Genomic DNA, 13,628 nt, shown 5'->3' with positions numbered 1-13,628 from the left:
ATGTAGCAGTACAAGTATAGAAGCAATATTGGCAGGAAAAATTTGTTCCATAGTATAAAGTGACTGATGAAGCTATGTGCAGTGGTACTGAGTCATACTGGGTTAGGTGTTTGACTAGCCCAGGTGAGCGTTGAGAGGCAGTGGGGTGTTGAGTAATCTGAATGCATCAGGGAAGAAACTGTTGTGGAGTCTGCTGATGGTGGAACAGATGTTCCTGTACCTTCTGTAAGATGGTAGGAGGGTGACAAGTCCATGAGAGGGTGAGAGGGGTCATCTGCAACACTGGTAGCTTTGTGGATGCAGTGGTTGTTGAATGAATAAAGTCGCTAAGGATAAGGGCGTCTGCCAAATGCCAAAAGCATCACGCTGCCTCTGCCGGCTTGCCTTCTTCCCATAGTGCATCCTGTTGCCAGCTCTTCCCCAGGTAAGTGACGCACACGCACCCAGCCGTCCACATGTAAAAGAAAATGTGATTCATCAGACCAGGCCACTTTCTTCCATTGCTTCATGGTCCAGTTCTCCTGCTCACCTGCACATTGTAACCGCTTTCGGCAGTGGACAGGGGTCAGCATGGTCACTCTGATCGGTCTGCGTCTGTGCAGCTCTGTACGCAGCAAGCTGTGATGCACTGCTTTATGTCAACATAAAATTTTTCAGCAATTTGTGCTACAATAGCTCTTCTGTGGGATTGGACCAGATGGACCAGATGGTCTCGCCTTCGTTTCCCACACGCACCGCTGAGCCTTGGGCGCCCCTGACCCTGTCACTGGTTCACTGCTTGTCCTTCCATGGACTACTTTTGGTAGGTATTAACCACTGCGTACCGGGAACACCCCATGAGACCTGCCGTTTTGGAGATGCTCTGACCCTGTCGTCTAGCCATCACAATTCGGCCCTTGTTAAAGTCACTCAGATCCTTACGCTTGCCCATTTTTTCCTGTTTCCAACACATCACCTTTGAGAACTGACTGTTCACTTGCTGCCTAATATATCCCACCTCTTAACAGGTACCACTGTAGTGAGATAATCAATGTTATTCACGTCACCTGTCAGCGCTTTTAATATTATGGCTGATCGGTATATATTTATTAAGTAATTATTCTATTAGCAAAGAGGTTTGACATGCAAGCAAAGCCCTTTCCTTATGTACTTGTCAGAGGTCTGTTTTAAACATGTCTAACATACCATTTCTCTAATCAACATTATTCACTGGATTGGTTAACTCACCCCAAGGTGTTGTATGATAATCCGGCTTCTGGGTTTGAGTTTCTGAAACGATGGGTCAAACAAAAGGTCCCTAGTGTAGACCAGGTTGCTCTAGTATGCATATATGTGTATGTCTGTGTAAGAAGGAAATCTGTATATTGTTAAATATAAAAGCAAACACTGTAAATGTGTTTTCATAAACTTGTACAATACGTTTGATGTCAGCACATTGTTCAGCAAGAAATACAAATTAAATTGATACCAAACATGCCCTGAGGAATATCATTTTATTCTGACCAGTTACCAACAATCTAATGGATGCTAATCCCTAGGTTTCTGGATTATCTGAAAATAATTTAATTTGTGTCTAAGTCCACTGTCAACCTATGAATAAAAACAGTCTTATGTTTACGAGCTGCCACAATGGATCTGGGTGGAATAGGTGAGTTTGATAAGTCTCCAGTGTGCTGATTGTTTGCTTTACTAATGGATCAGCATGTGTGGAAAGAAAACTTGTGTGTTTCTGCTGTTTACATTGCAAGAGAATGGGCCTGGTGTGTATATGCGTGTGACATATTCAACAGATAGCCTGAAATGTTGTAGGATCCACTGCTATTCCATGTCCTAGTTACACTGACTGTGTTTTATAATACTGGGATTTTGTCCTCTTAGTTGTTACTGTATATAGTGCTGTGTGTGGGTGTCTTTGAAATACAAAGCTCTGCTTTTGATCTATGGTTCTGGTTTTCTGTCCAACAGAAGGCCTGAACGACGCCTGTCCTGCAGTTTACCGCGCTGCACTGAAGCTTCGTTCCCTGCAGAAACTTTGCCGCAGTACGTTATCTCTTAGTGTGTATAAAGACATTTGAAGAGTGGAATCATTTACATAACTCAGGATCATGAGTATTGATCCTACTGTAAACCCCCCCCCCCCCAACAAAAAAACCCCATTCTATATGTTTCATATTTCATTATAGTTGACAAATTGTAGCCAATAGCAACGTATTGCAGACTTGTTCAAATATGTTATATATGTGTTATTAGTTGTTATTATTAGTGATGAAATATATTTGTGGCAAAAGACCATTTTTGGTAACTGGGCTGAATACCAAACTACTGAATTACTAAACACTGAACTACTGAAAACAGTATGTAATACAGTTTTTTAAATGAACTTGTTTTAGTACAATTACATAAATTATGTAAGGAATAAAAGGTGAGAGTGCCCGCTATTATAGAAAAACAATCACAGTCGGGGTCACGTGATGCTACCACACTGACATTAATTATTTTCCAACAGCACGTCCCAAAGTGCTTTCCACAGCTATTTGCGAAGGCTGGCAAAATTTTTTTACATTGTATCTTTTATTTATTTATATTTTAAAAAAAATGTCCCAGTGGACATTTGATTAAATTATGTTTAAATCTTGTGGAATGTCTGCAAAACAAACTCCGGTTAACATATTATCGCAGATATAAACACTTGTTGCCTCACCAGCCTCTCTTTTTTTTCTCTCACTTAAGGTTAATAAGACAATAAAAAAAAAAAAACAGAAAATAATGACAAAACTACAGGGTTCTAAAAAAAACAAAAGCCCTTTATATTATAAGTGTGCATATTGAACAAAACACTTGATGTAAAATCAATGTGTACACATTGGGCCATTGAACCATTTGCATAACTGTGGAAAATCTGTAGATTTTGGTCTAGTGGACAAACACTGATTTCATACTATAAAATCTTTTGCTCAGTGAACAACTTCATAGAGTCAGGTTTTGTTTTTCTCCCATTACTGTGTAGCATTTTCAGTAAGTAAAACAAGAAGACATGACGAAAATGTTTCATCGTTCATCGATGGGTAAAGTATGTGCTACATCCCTAGTTATTATCATTCATGTATGTGTTTCAGTGCATATGGTCTTGATCCGGGATTTAGGCTCGGCTCTTTGGGCTGTAGGGGACTTGGGGAATCTTTCCGAGGAAAGCTTGAAGCAGAGCCTAGAACAGCTCTTCCAGGGTGTTTTACAGAAATTACCTGTTCAGGTGGTACCAGAAGCTATAGAGCAGACTTCCAGACTTCTCTTCAAGCTGTACGACAGGTGAGAAAAGCCATCTACCTGTTCAGTTAGCTTGCATATGTATGAGTCATATGTGCATTTAGGTTTGGATGGTTTGTGATGTCATTTGTAGGGAGAAGACTGGCTTTGTCCTTCTCAGATCTGTGGAAGTGGCACTGACAGTGCTTTCAGGGGACACACTTTCAGCCAAACAGAGAGGTCTGCATCATGTGCATAAAATTTTATTCGCGTTTTACCATACGTAGCTAATAATTGGTTTATATATTATATAATTATACACAGCGCTATTTAACATGCACAGCCGTGAGTCAATTTCTTGTTTATTTTTTTTTTTCCTGCAGCTCTGTTCCAGCTGGCTGTTAGCTGTAGCAGAAGGCAAGGCACAGAGGACGCTTTTGTCAGCCGTGCCGGCCTCAGGAACCTTCTGGACGACCTTAGTCAGGTGAGAATCCGTCATCAAATGATTTTTGTCATCATCCACAACATGTAGTACTAATCATAAATTAGGATTCACATGATTGGAATGTAGGTTTTTCATTTTCCTAAAGATAATTTAATATAAAGACAATGTAACTGGTTTCTATAACAAGTGAAATTTCCTTACTTGAACTGTCCTCCACAGTCACCTGATATAAACACAATAGAGATGATTTGGAGTGACTTCAGAAACACTCAAGTAGTCCTGTTTGTTCATTTCCGATTACCAATAGCAACCGTGTCCATGATTGTGATCTTACCAAGTGTCCCTGCTAAAAGGTCCCACGCTTGTGTATGCATACGTAACCCAAGGAAGAGAATCACTCACAGTTCTGACACTGTTCCCAAATGAGGATAGAAACTGCTCAGAATTCTGATATCTTTCTCCATACTCATCCTAAACCATTGAATTCAGTTAAATTAAGCTTGCCAGTGCTTGTTAAGGTGCCAGCTGTGGTCCAGGAGAGCCATGTGTTTGGTCCAGTGGAGGCTGCTATCCAATCCTGCTTCAGTGGGGTATGTTCTACTTCTACACACAGATGTACACACACACAGACACACCCAGAAGCTCACAGTGTTTTTGACTTTACCCAGGCTATCAATGGGAGAGCCGGGGAGGAACATTTTGTGAGCTGGCTGCAATCAGAGCCTCGTTTACTGCTGTGGCTGTCCACCCTCTACAGACTCTCAGTTAGTGAGGCAGTACAGCACAGAGTACACTGCCACGCCTGCAAGGCCTTCCCCATCACAGGTCTCAGGTGAGTTAATGTGTGTTTATCTGTGTAATTGGGGATGTGCCTTGCTGTTCTTTTTAATCATAATTCATTTTTGTATAAAGAGACATCACCCTGTAGAATTCAGTATAATGACACCGATACATTATATACAGTATGTGTCATGATTTGGTTAATTGAATGCAGTGGCCAAGGATGCTGAAAGGGCAGTGCTAAACATTTGGCATGTGAAAGTAATAATATTTTAATATATTTTAAGTGCAAAAATTTCTTTTAAGCCACTCAGAAATGGGATCCCAGTCCCAATGCACACCTCTAGTGCAGACCATGTCTTCAACTTAATGACACGGAGAGTGACTGTGGAACTGGAATGCTGTGCAATGTTGTTGAAATGTTGTAGGCAGAAACTTTGTCATGGATAGAGAAAGGAATAGATGGCAATTTATAGGAAGATTAACATGGAAGAAGGTGGAGCTCCCAAACTCAATTTCAGAACTACATAATGGATCTATTTGTGTTTTCACAAACAAAACCCAGAATATCATAAGCATACCGTTACCAGCCATCTTTTGTATCTGCATGCACACATTCACATTGCCAGCAAGGTCTCCTTACACAGAATGCAACGTACACTATATGGCAAAATATTTCTTTGACACCTGACCATCACACCCATATGTGGTTCTTCCCCCAACGGTTGCCACAAAGTTGGAATCACACAATTGTCTAGAATGTATTTGTGTGCTGTAGCTTAAAGATTTCCCTTCACTGGAATTAAGGGGCCTTGCCCAAACTTGTTTTAGCTCCTGTGCAGAAAGTGAGCTTTAGCAAGGTTGAAGTGGAAGAACTCGAGTGACCTGCACAGAGCCCTGACATCCCCACCGAACACATTTGGGATGAACTGGAATGCCGTCTCTACACCAAGCCTTCTCGCCCAATATCACTGCTCAACCTCACGAATGCTCTTGTGGCTGAATGAACAGAAATTCCCACAGCCACGTTCTAAAATCTAGTGGAAAGCCTTCCCGGAAGAGTGGAGGCTGGTATAGCAGTAAAGAATGGGATGTTCAACAAGCACTTATGGGTATGATGGTCAGGTGTCCACATTTTGGCCATATAGTGTATAACAACCCCACATACAATGCTGGCATTTACATTTACATAAACACTCAACTTTATCATAGTCTCTTTGATTAGCATATTATCTGTGCCTATTGGAGGCTGCAAGATTTTCATCCTCAGCATGAAAGACTTTTTTTTTAACTCACATTTTCATCCATTACTGCTGTTATTCTCCTTAATCGATTTTAGACTTTCATTGTATTGTTACTCCACTACACTAATATTTTAAGTCAGCTGCCTAAAAACGTCTCTTCGTCGGTACTGACCGTTCACACATGAACCCTACCAATAATTTCTTAGGAATCTTCCCATCATGTTGACTCTGGCTTCACACTTCATGAATAGCTACTGTTAAAATTTCCCTGTACAAATGCACCTTTGACAGATTAATCCTAAGTGTAGAGCTGCTGTAAGTTTGTATTTGTTCACCTTGGGCAGGTGTGATCTCTTTGCAGGTATCGCTGTTTGAAGTGTTTGAACGTCCACCTGTGCCAAAACTGTTTCCTGACCAAGAAACGTACAAGGAAGCACAAGCCTTCACATCCAGTTCTGGAGTACTGCACTCAGGTATTGTTGCCAGTGCACTAAGCATTGTATTGTACTCAGCAAAACTAAATATAATGCCCTTTTAAAGCTGTCTTAATAGAGTGACTTACTGCTAGCATGGTGTCCTGCGTAATTCCAATATGAAGTAATGCCTAACAGGGTTAAACTGTGGAACGCTGTTTTTAATCTTCCGGAAAGACTTACTTAGCATCTTGTATAATTCCCATGTAATTGAATCTTCTTGGTTATGATAAATATATTATACTTCACATCAGCCCTCATGGAAGGAATCAGTGGCATCATTGGCATCCAGTGCTCGCCATGTTCTTCTGCCACGGCGCTACACCAGGAGAGGAACAGAGAGGAGGAGAGCTCTTATAGCTGGATCCAATGAAGAGACACATGACAGGTACAGAAAAAGAGTGTGTGTATTCATTAATGTACATTTTCATTCTTTCAGGTGTCCTCTTTCCCTCAGTGCTCATGTCTCAGAGCTGCAGCAGCAAGAGTGTGTTGATAATCTGGAAAGTTTGGACGTCACTGTATCTGAAAATGTTCCTCCTTCTCCTCCTCCTCCTCCTTCTCCTCCTCCTCTGCAACTTAACATGGAGTCAAAATCACTCCAGACAGATGAGTCGGAAACCCAGCCTCAGGTACTGTAGCTCTTTACAAATGCAGCAGTGCTCTCTACTTTTAATTTTGCTGATATGTCTGAAGATAGTTGTGTGTGTTACAGAGAAAGATGTCATTACTCCAAAAGGACCTAAGCATCACGCGAAACGCCATGAAAGACCTGCAGAGAGATAAATGGTGGTAATGCTTTTGGATTGACTAAATATTATACAGTGTGTGTCAATGGCCCTATTTGACACTTCTGGTGTGTGTATGTGTGTGTGCTTTGTCATCAGGCTTCTGGAGAAAGAATTTCAGGTGTGGAAAGTTGCTGCACAGTCAGAGCATGACTCTTTGGAAGACAGGTGCACGGCGCTGGAGGCCACCATGGAGGCGCTGATCCAGCACAACCAACAGCTGGAGCAGGAGCTAGGACAAGTCAGACATGTGAGTGGAGAAAATCAGGGAGACAGAAAGAAAGAGAGATATATATGGTGACGATCATTTCAGGGATATTTCAGGACGGGTTTAACGATCGTGTATCCTGGATTGTTCACTTTGCTACTTAGCACAGAAAGTTTTCAGCCTAATTTCTGTCTTCTGTATCTGTTTCATATGATCAGAGGCGGGTAGTAACGCGCTACATTTACTTCATTACATTTGCTTGTGAAACTTTTTGGAGAAAAAAAAATCCTTTTAAGACTAGGTTTAACTGGCCATACTTACTCTTACTCAAGCTCATTTTTAATCACAGAAATGTACTAGTACTTCGCTATATTCGGTGGCATTCCTCCGTTACTGGTAAATATTAATGAATATATCTAGAGTTAAAAATTTGTTTATATCACGTATAATGAGGTCACGAGGCTCGCGATACGCTACAGTTGTCTGAATGCATCTGCAATAACTGCAAAATCACTTTTTTAGCAGCACTCGAGAGGGGGAAGAAGCGAGCGTGTCGAGGGAGGCAGGACACACACGCACACAAACACACACTTTCTCTTCTGTTCTGCTCCATAGTCCGTTCTTTTGTTCTCCGTCGTCTTGTTTAAAGGCAGATGCTGACAAGTTTGTGTTGTTAACACATTAAGACAGTCAACCGTTGCTTTTTTGTGGGTGAGATTTAGTGTTGAAAATGACAGGTTAATGATAAACAGTCTTTATTGGTCACATACACACACAGCACAGTGAAATTCTTTTTCTTCGCATAGGTTGGGGTCAGAGTGCCGGGTCAGCCATTATACGGCACCCCTGGAGCAGAGAGGGTTAAGGGCCTTGCTCAAGGGCCCAACAGTGGCAGCTTGGCAGTGCTGGGGTTTGAACCCCCGACTTTCCGATCAGTAACCTAGACCCTAGGTGTTTCCTAAGTTCTCCCTGTGTCCATGTGGGGTTCCTCAAACCTCCCAAAAATGTGCCAGTAGGATGCTATCCCATCCAGGGTGTATACGTGCCTCACGCTTAGTGTTCAGAATGGGCTTCTAATCCACCACGACTTTGACCAGGATAAAGTGGCTACTGAATATGAATGATTTCTGAAAATAGGCCTACAAACCTCCATTTTTATTCTTGGGATTACTTGATGGCAGGAGATAGATGAGTATAGGACACATGCTAAATAGGACCTCATTTCATAGTTACACCAGCTAGTTTATTTGGCATTGATACTCTCAAGCTAAACACAAAGTGGTGTGTCAGTTGTAAAAGCACTGCGCTACTGATTGTAAAGTTGTGTATTCAAATCCCAGCATTACCGATCTGCCACTGTTGGACCCTTGAGCAAAGCCCTCAACCTCAACGGCTCAGTTCAGTATTCTGTCTCACTTGCAAGTCACTTTGGATAAAAGCATTAGTAAAATGTAAATGTTTCATCTCAGATATATATCATTTTAGAAGGTTTCTATTTTTAGTTTAAAAAAAAAAAAAATCAGTTAAGCTGAAAAAAAAAACCATGCATTGTTAACTGGTGAAATATTCCTGATTTTTCTCCTGTGTAGGCATTGAGTACGAGGGGAAGAGATGAGTTTGGCGGCGATATCCACACCCCTCCTCCACAACAACACAGCGGAGATAACACCAGCGAGAAACAGTTCACAGAATCAGAAACTCCAGCTTCCTACACCAGCTCTACTACAAAAAAGGATGAGGAAACACCGACAGGGGAAGTGAAGGAGCGAGAACAGCAGATGGAAGCAGAAGAGACTCTGAATCAAGTGCAAGAGGAAGGGCATATAGACGTAGTAGTTACTGAAACCTGTGTGATCGAGACAAAGAAAGAGGTCCAACTTGTTGGGGAGTCTGAAGATGAGGAGGAGGAGGAGGAGGAGGAAGAGGAGGAGCCACACCTTTACGTACAAGAGCTTATTGGAAAAGATACAAGCTTAGAAGGGTCTGCCATAGTGGAGGATTCTGGGACAGATAACTCCGATGAGGAAGAAGAGCTTTGTGAACTAGTGCAGAGACTTCATGGTGCACTCCTATCCACACAAATAGGCAAGTACAGTGTGAAGATCAGTTGCATACCTGAACTAGTTTGCTTAAAGGCAATTAAGAAAATCACATGGTAAATATGAGCAAAGAAGGCTGGGAAAAATTGTCTTTATTGTTTAACCTTTTGATATTTTGTTTAAAAAAAAAATCACAAAAATATTCTGCTCTCATGGATATCAAACAATTGCAAACACAACACGGGTTTATCCAAAAAAAAAAAAAAAAAAAAACTTCATTAAATACAGGTGTGCAACAATTATTGACACCCCTGTAAATTCATATTGAGAAATAAATTTGATGTATATTCCCATTGATATTTTAATTTTCTTTTGTACACCTGCGTGAGTAGGAACAGGAAATTGTTCAACCATGACTTCCTGTTTCACAGGGGTATAAATATGAGGTAACACACAGGCCAAATGCACACAAAGAGGTAGCCATATGGAAAAGTACCTCATGCCCACGGTTAAATATGGAGGTGGGTCTTTAATGTTTTGGGTCTGTTTTTCTGCCAGAGGACCTGGACGTTTTATTAGGATACATGACATCATGGACTCTATCAAATATCAACAGATATTAAATGAAAACCTGACTGCCTCTGCCAGAAAGCTTAAAATGGGCCGTGGTTGGATCTTCCAGCAGGACAATGATCCAAAACATCACAATCAACACAGAAATGGTTTACTGACCACAAAATCAAGGTCCTGCCCTGACCATCCCAGTCCCCTGACCTGAACCCCATAGAAAACCTGTGGGGTGAACTGAAGAGGAGAGTCCAACAGCGTGGACCTCGAAATGTGAAGGATCTGGAGAGATTCTGTATGGAGGAACGGTCTCAGATCGCTCGCCATGTGTTCTCCAACCTCATCAGGCATTATAGGAGACTCAGAACTGTTATCTTGTGAAAGGGAGGTAGCACAAAGTATTGATTAAAAGGGTGCCAATAATTACTGCACACATAAATTTAACAAATATATATTTCTTTGAATAAACCTGTGTTGTGTTTGATATCCATGAGAGCAGAGTATTTTTTGTGAATTTCTTTAAACAAACGATCAAAAGTTTAAAAAAGGCAATTTTTCACAGCCTTCTTTATCAAGGGTGCCAATATTAGAGAGCACTGTATACGGGTTAGGATTGATTACTCATTCAGTGTATCTCGATAAACTGGCCTTCTTGGTTCTTGGTTTTGTACTGGCTGTCTTCAAATGAAGACTAAAGACCTACCTCTTCACCAAGTACTTAAAGGAGCACTAATGAAAGAGTTGCTGTACTATTTCATACCAACTCCCCTCTAACAGGGTTTTAACTCAGTTCTATTGTTTCAAACACTGACCTATTTGTACTCACATGAATATACTTTTTGACGGAGGCTAGAAAGCACTGTTTTAAGTCATTCTGGAATGTGGATAATAATGTCTACCAAATGCTGTAAATGTAAATAAGGGTAACATACCGTAGCTGACATGCATTTTATTTATTTATTATTTGGTTATTCTCTCTCTTGCTATACAGGGGGTGGTTCGCGTCAGACAGAGGCGCTGTTACAGGCAGCAGGAGGGGTTGGAGATTCAGTGTTTCATCTTGTTACTTCTCTCAAATCAATCGGCTCATCCATACAGGATATGGAACAGGGGTGAGCAAATAGTGGTCCGCACGACAAAGCCTTGTGCCAGCAAGCAAGTTTATTTTCCAAACCAATGAAACAGGAACCACTGAAATGTCTTACCTGTTCAGCAGAAAAAAAATTTCCATCTCTGCTTCAGTCTTCAAATCCCTACAGATCTCAGAGTTATTGCCACCACCAATCGCCACCGCCAATAACTATACTTTTAACACAGGCTCTGCAGGCTCTCCGCAGTTCAAGGTTTCTTGGTTTTGACAACAGCTGATTCCCCAGATGTCAATGATGATTGCGTTTAGGACGATCCAGATTAAAACAGCTATCTAGATGACCAGTTTAAATTCAAGAAACTGCTGTAAGAACAAGCTACAAACACTCCACCATCCTCAGCCCCCACACACACGTGATATAATAGCCAGGTCTTCTTCTTTCTGTTTACGGACATGACGTAACCACGCAAAGACGAATGACATCAAACCGACATTTCCAGCGAAATCCGACCCAACAGCTCAAATTATAAATCATTATTATTATTATAAGCTTACCGTTGCGAATCGGGGTACGGTAAGAAGACAGTTTTAAACACTGATTTTTTTTTATGTACTTGCTCAATAATAATCACTGAGCTGTGGTATTTGCAATCCTTAACTAGAAACTATAAATACTTGAAACTTGTACACACAGAAACAAAACTAAAATATTTACTGTCATTGAACACGTACACTTATGAGAATGTCCTTATGAGTAGCTTGTGAAGTTTTTTCATATATATATATATATATATATATATATATATATATATATATATATAACTGTGCAAAAGTCTTAGGCACATGCAAAGAAATGCTGTAGAGCAAAGATGCCTTCAAAAATGAGATTAATTGTCTCTCCTTTAAAAAAAAAATACTATAAAGAGCAGTAAACAGTAATAAATGAAACAAAGGCAATATTTGGTATGAGGACCTTTTGCTTTAAAAAAAAAAAAAAAAAAAAAAAAAGGAAGTCTCTGGTAGAATTTGTGCAGTTTTATAAGGAAATGAGCTGTAAGTTGTACTGAGCATTTTGCAGAACCAGCCATGGTTCTTCTGGAGACTTTGACTTTTGCACTTCCTTCTTATTTTTGCAGCAAAATCCATCATTATTTTTTTTTTTGGTCTGAAAAGTGTCTCTTACCACTTCATATGCTGCTTTCTTCATAATTTTTCTGTTACATTTAATTTTGTGCTGGAAAACTAATGATTGGAAACCTAAAATGTTTTTGTACTGACTCGATAATGTTGAAGTCACATAACAAAGGTGGTACTAAAAAACAAAATACGGTGCCTAAAACTTTGTACACACACACACATATATGTTAACATTTTAAAACTTTAAAACACTTAAACCCTACAACTTTTACTGTTCATTTAAATTCTCTCTATTAAGTGCTATAGTTGTTAATTTTTTTATTGTCTTCTTAAATGTATTATTAAAATATTGCTGTGATTTTGATGGTTTATTTTTGCAAGTACTGTAGGTGAGTCAAGTTAAATAAAATTTGATTAAAAAAAAAATCAAATTATTTAAAAATTTTTAATGTTTAAATTTTCGTACCCGTTCTCAAGCGCTAGATACCTTCTTGTCTATATACACCACTTAAGCAACATTGCAAATTGTACGTTCTCATTTATTTTCTTTCACGTTATTATTATTATTATTTTATGTCTGTGCTTCAGTCTGACTGATTATGTGAATTCCAAAGACAGAAAAACTTCCAATAAACATTTGTTGTTGTTGTTGTTGTTAAATTTGATTAACTTTATTCTTCTGTCAATGTTTCCATGGGAAAAATGAGATGAATTTTAAGTATTAAGGAGATGAGAATTGACATCAGGTGCCATAAGTCAGTGGAGAAAAAACCCTTGAAAACCCAAAACGAAACCCTCCCAATCCAAACAATAGCCCGGTGCTGATTACTTACAAGTTTTTGTATTCATCTGTCTGTCAAGTTTGACTATGGTAACAAATATTCAATTTTTAGAAGGTTCTTCTTTAAAAAAAAACAAAACAAAACAAAACAAAAAAACACATTCATTTTAAATAGAAGTAATTAATTTAAAAGACCAACATGTCCAAGCATATAAAAGACTGCCTAATGATAGCAATTTCATTGTTAGTATCATTTCTCTATGGTACTGATCCATAGGGTTTGTGCGACATTTCCTTTTTGCATAGTAAGTAAAAGTTATCTGTTTTTCCTTTGACATGCAGTTACCTTAAGAAGCGTGGCAGGCTTCACATGGCTCTGCACCCAGTGCAGTTTTTTCATGCAGCTCTCTGATTAACCGATAGGACAGACCACACATGGTAGTTCAGTATAATAAGTAGTAAGGGGAGCAGTTATTGACATTACCAGGCATATATAATTAATTGTGCATGTGTGGGGTGATTTAAGGTGAACTCATTAAGCAGAAAAAGAAGTTGCTGGCCAAATTGTTGGATGCTCTTTCTTGGTGAGTTTTTTTTTTTTTTTTTTTTCTGTTACTGTGGCATAAAATGCCTGCAATACAACATGCTGAAACTTGAAAGAAAAAGCAGTTGAAATCCATGTCCATGTAAAACAACGTTGAGATCACGAGACCAAAATCTCATGTTTGTCTCAAAATGGAATGAGTTTTTTTTTTTCCCCCCATGTTGAAGGGTGGTCAGATGACCTAGGCCCTTTCAGACCTTAAGACCACTACAGGAGAGTCTCACCTGGC

The 13,628-nt window shown here is 39.7% G+C and overlaps 1 protein-coding gene across 7 annotated transcripts; it reads left to right on the top strand.

Annotated features, from left to right (window-relative positions):
- The first annotated feature begins 124 nt into the window (after window positions 1-124).
- On the top strand, window positions 125-11,666 carry dytn (dystrotelin). Of its 7 annotated transcripts, XM_053637386.1 has the most exons (13): window positions 125-2,040; window positions 3,117-3,306; window positions 3,398-3,483; window positions 3,627-3,727; window positions 4,207-4,278; window positions 4,357-4,520; window positions 6,074-6,185; window positions 6,440-6,573; window positions 6,625-6,817; window positions 6,901-6,977; window positions 7,073-7,223; window positions 8,771-9,266; window positions 10,779-11,666. In XM_053637386.1, the coding sequence occupies exons 1-13, from the start codon at window positions 1,941-1,943 to the stop codon at window positions 10,901-10,903; spliced, it is 2,001 nt and encodes a 666-aa protein (XP_053493361.1). In that variant the 5' UTR covers window positions 125-1,940; the 3' UTR covers window positions 10,904-11,666. The 7 variants fall into 7 exon arrangements, with proteins under 7 accessions (XP_053493361.1, XP_053493360.1, XP_053493362.1 ...); XM_053637385.1 differs by having other exon boundaries at window positions 125-424; window positions 1,966-2,040; window positions 4,207-4,520; window positions 6,440-6,817; XM_053637387.1 differs by having other exon boundaries at window positions 6,440-6,817; window positions 6,901-6,974.
- The last annotated feature ends 1,962 nt before the right edge of the window (window positions 11,667-13,628 follow it).

The sequence above is a fragment of the Ictalurus furcatus genome, chromosome 12 (genome assembly GCF_023375685.1).
Source record: "Ictalurus furcatus strain D&B chromosome 12, Billie_1.0, whole genome shotgun sequence".
In the NCBI taxonomy this organism is placed as follows: Eukaryota; Metazoa; Chordata; class Actinopteri; order Siluriformes; family Ictaluridae; genus Ictalurus; species Ictalurus furcatus.
Note: the sequence above shows the minus strand (reverse complement) of the source record. Positions and strands in the feature narration are given on the sequence as shown.

Excerpts from the sequence above, each read along its gene's own strand:
- dytn (XM_053637380.1), top strand. The coding sequence starts at position 1,941 with ATGGTTCTGGTTTTCTGTCCAACAGAAGGCCTGAACGACGCCTGTCCT. Across the intron at positions 3,728-4,206 it reads TTCTGGACGACCTTAGTCAG|GTGCCAGCTGTGGTCCAGGA; the intron begins GTGAGAATCCGT and ends GTGCTTGTTAAG. Across the intron at positions 4,521-6,073 it reads TTCCCCATCACAGGTCTCAG|GTATCGCTGTTTGAAGTGTT; the intron begins GTGAGTTAATGT and ends ATCTCTTTGCAG.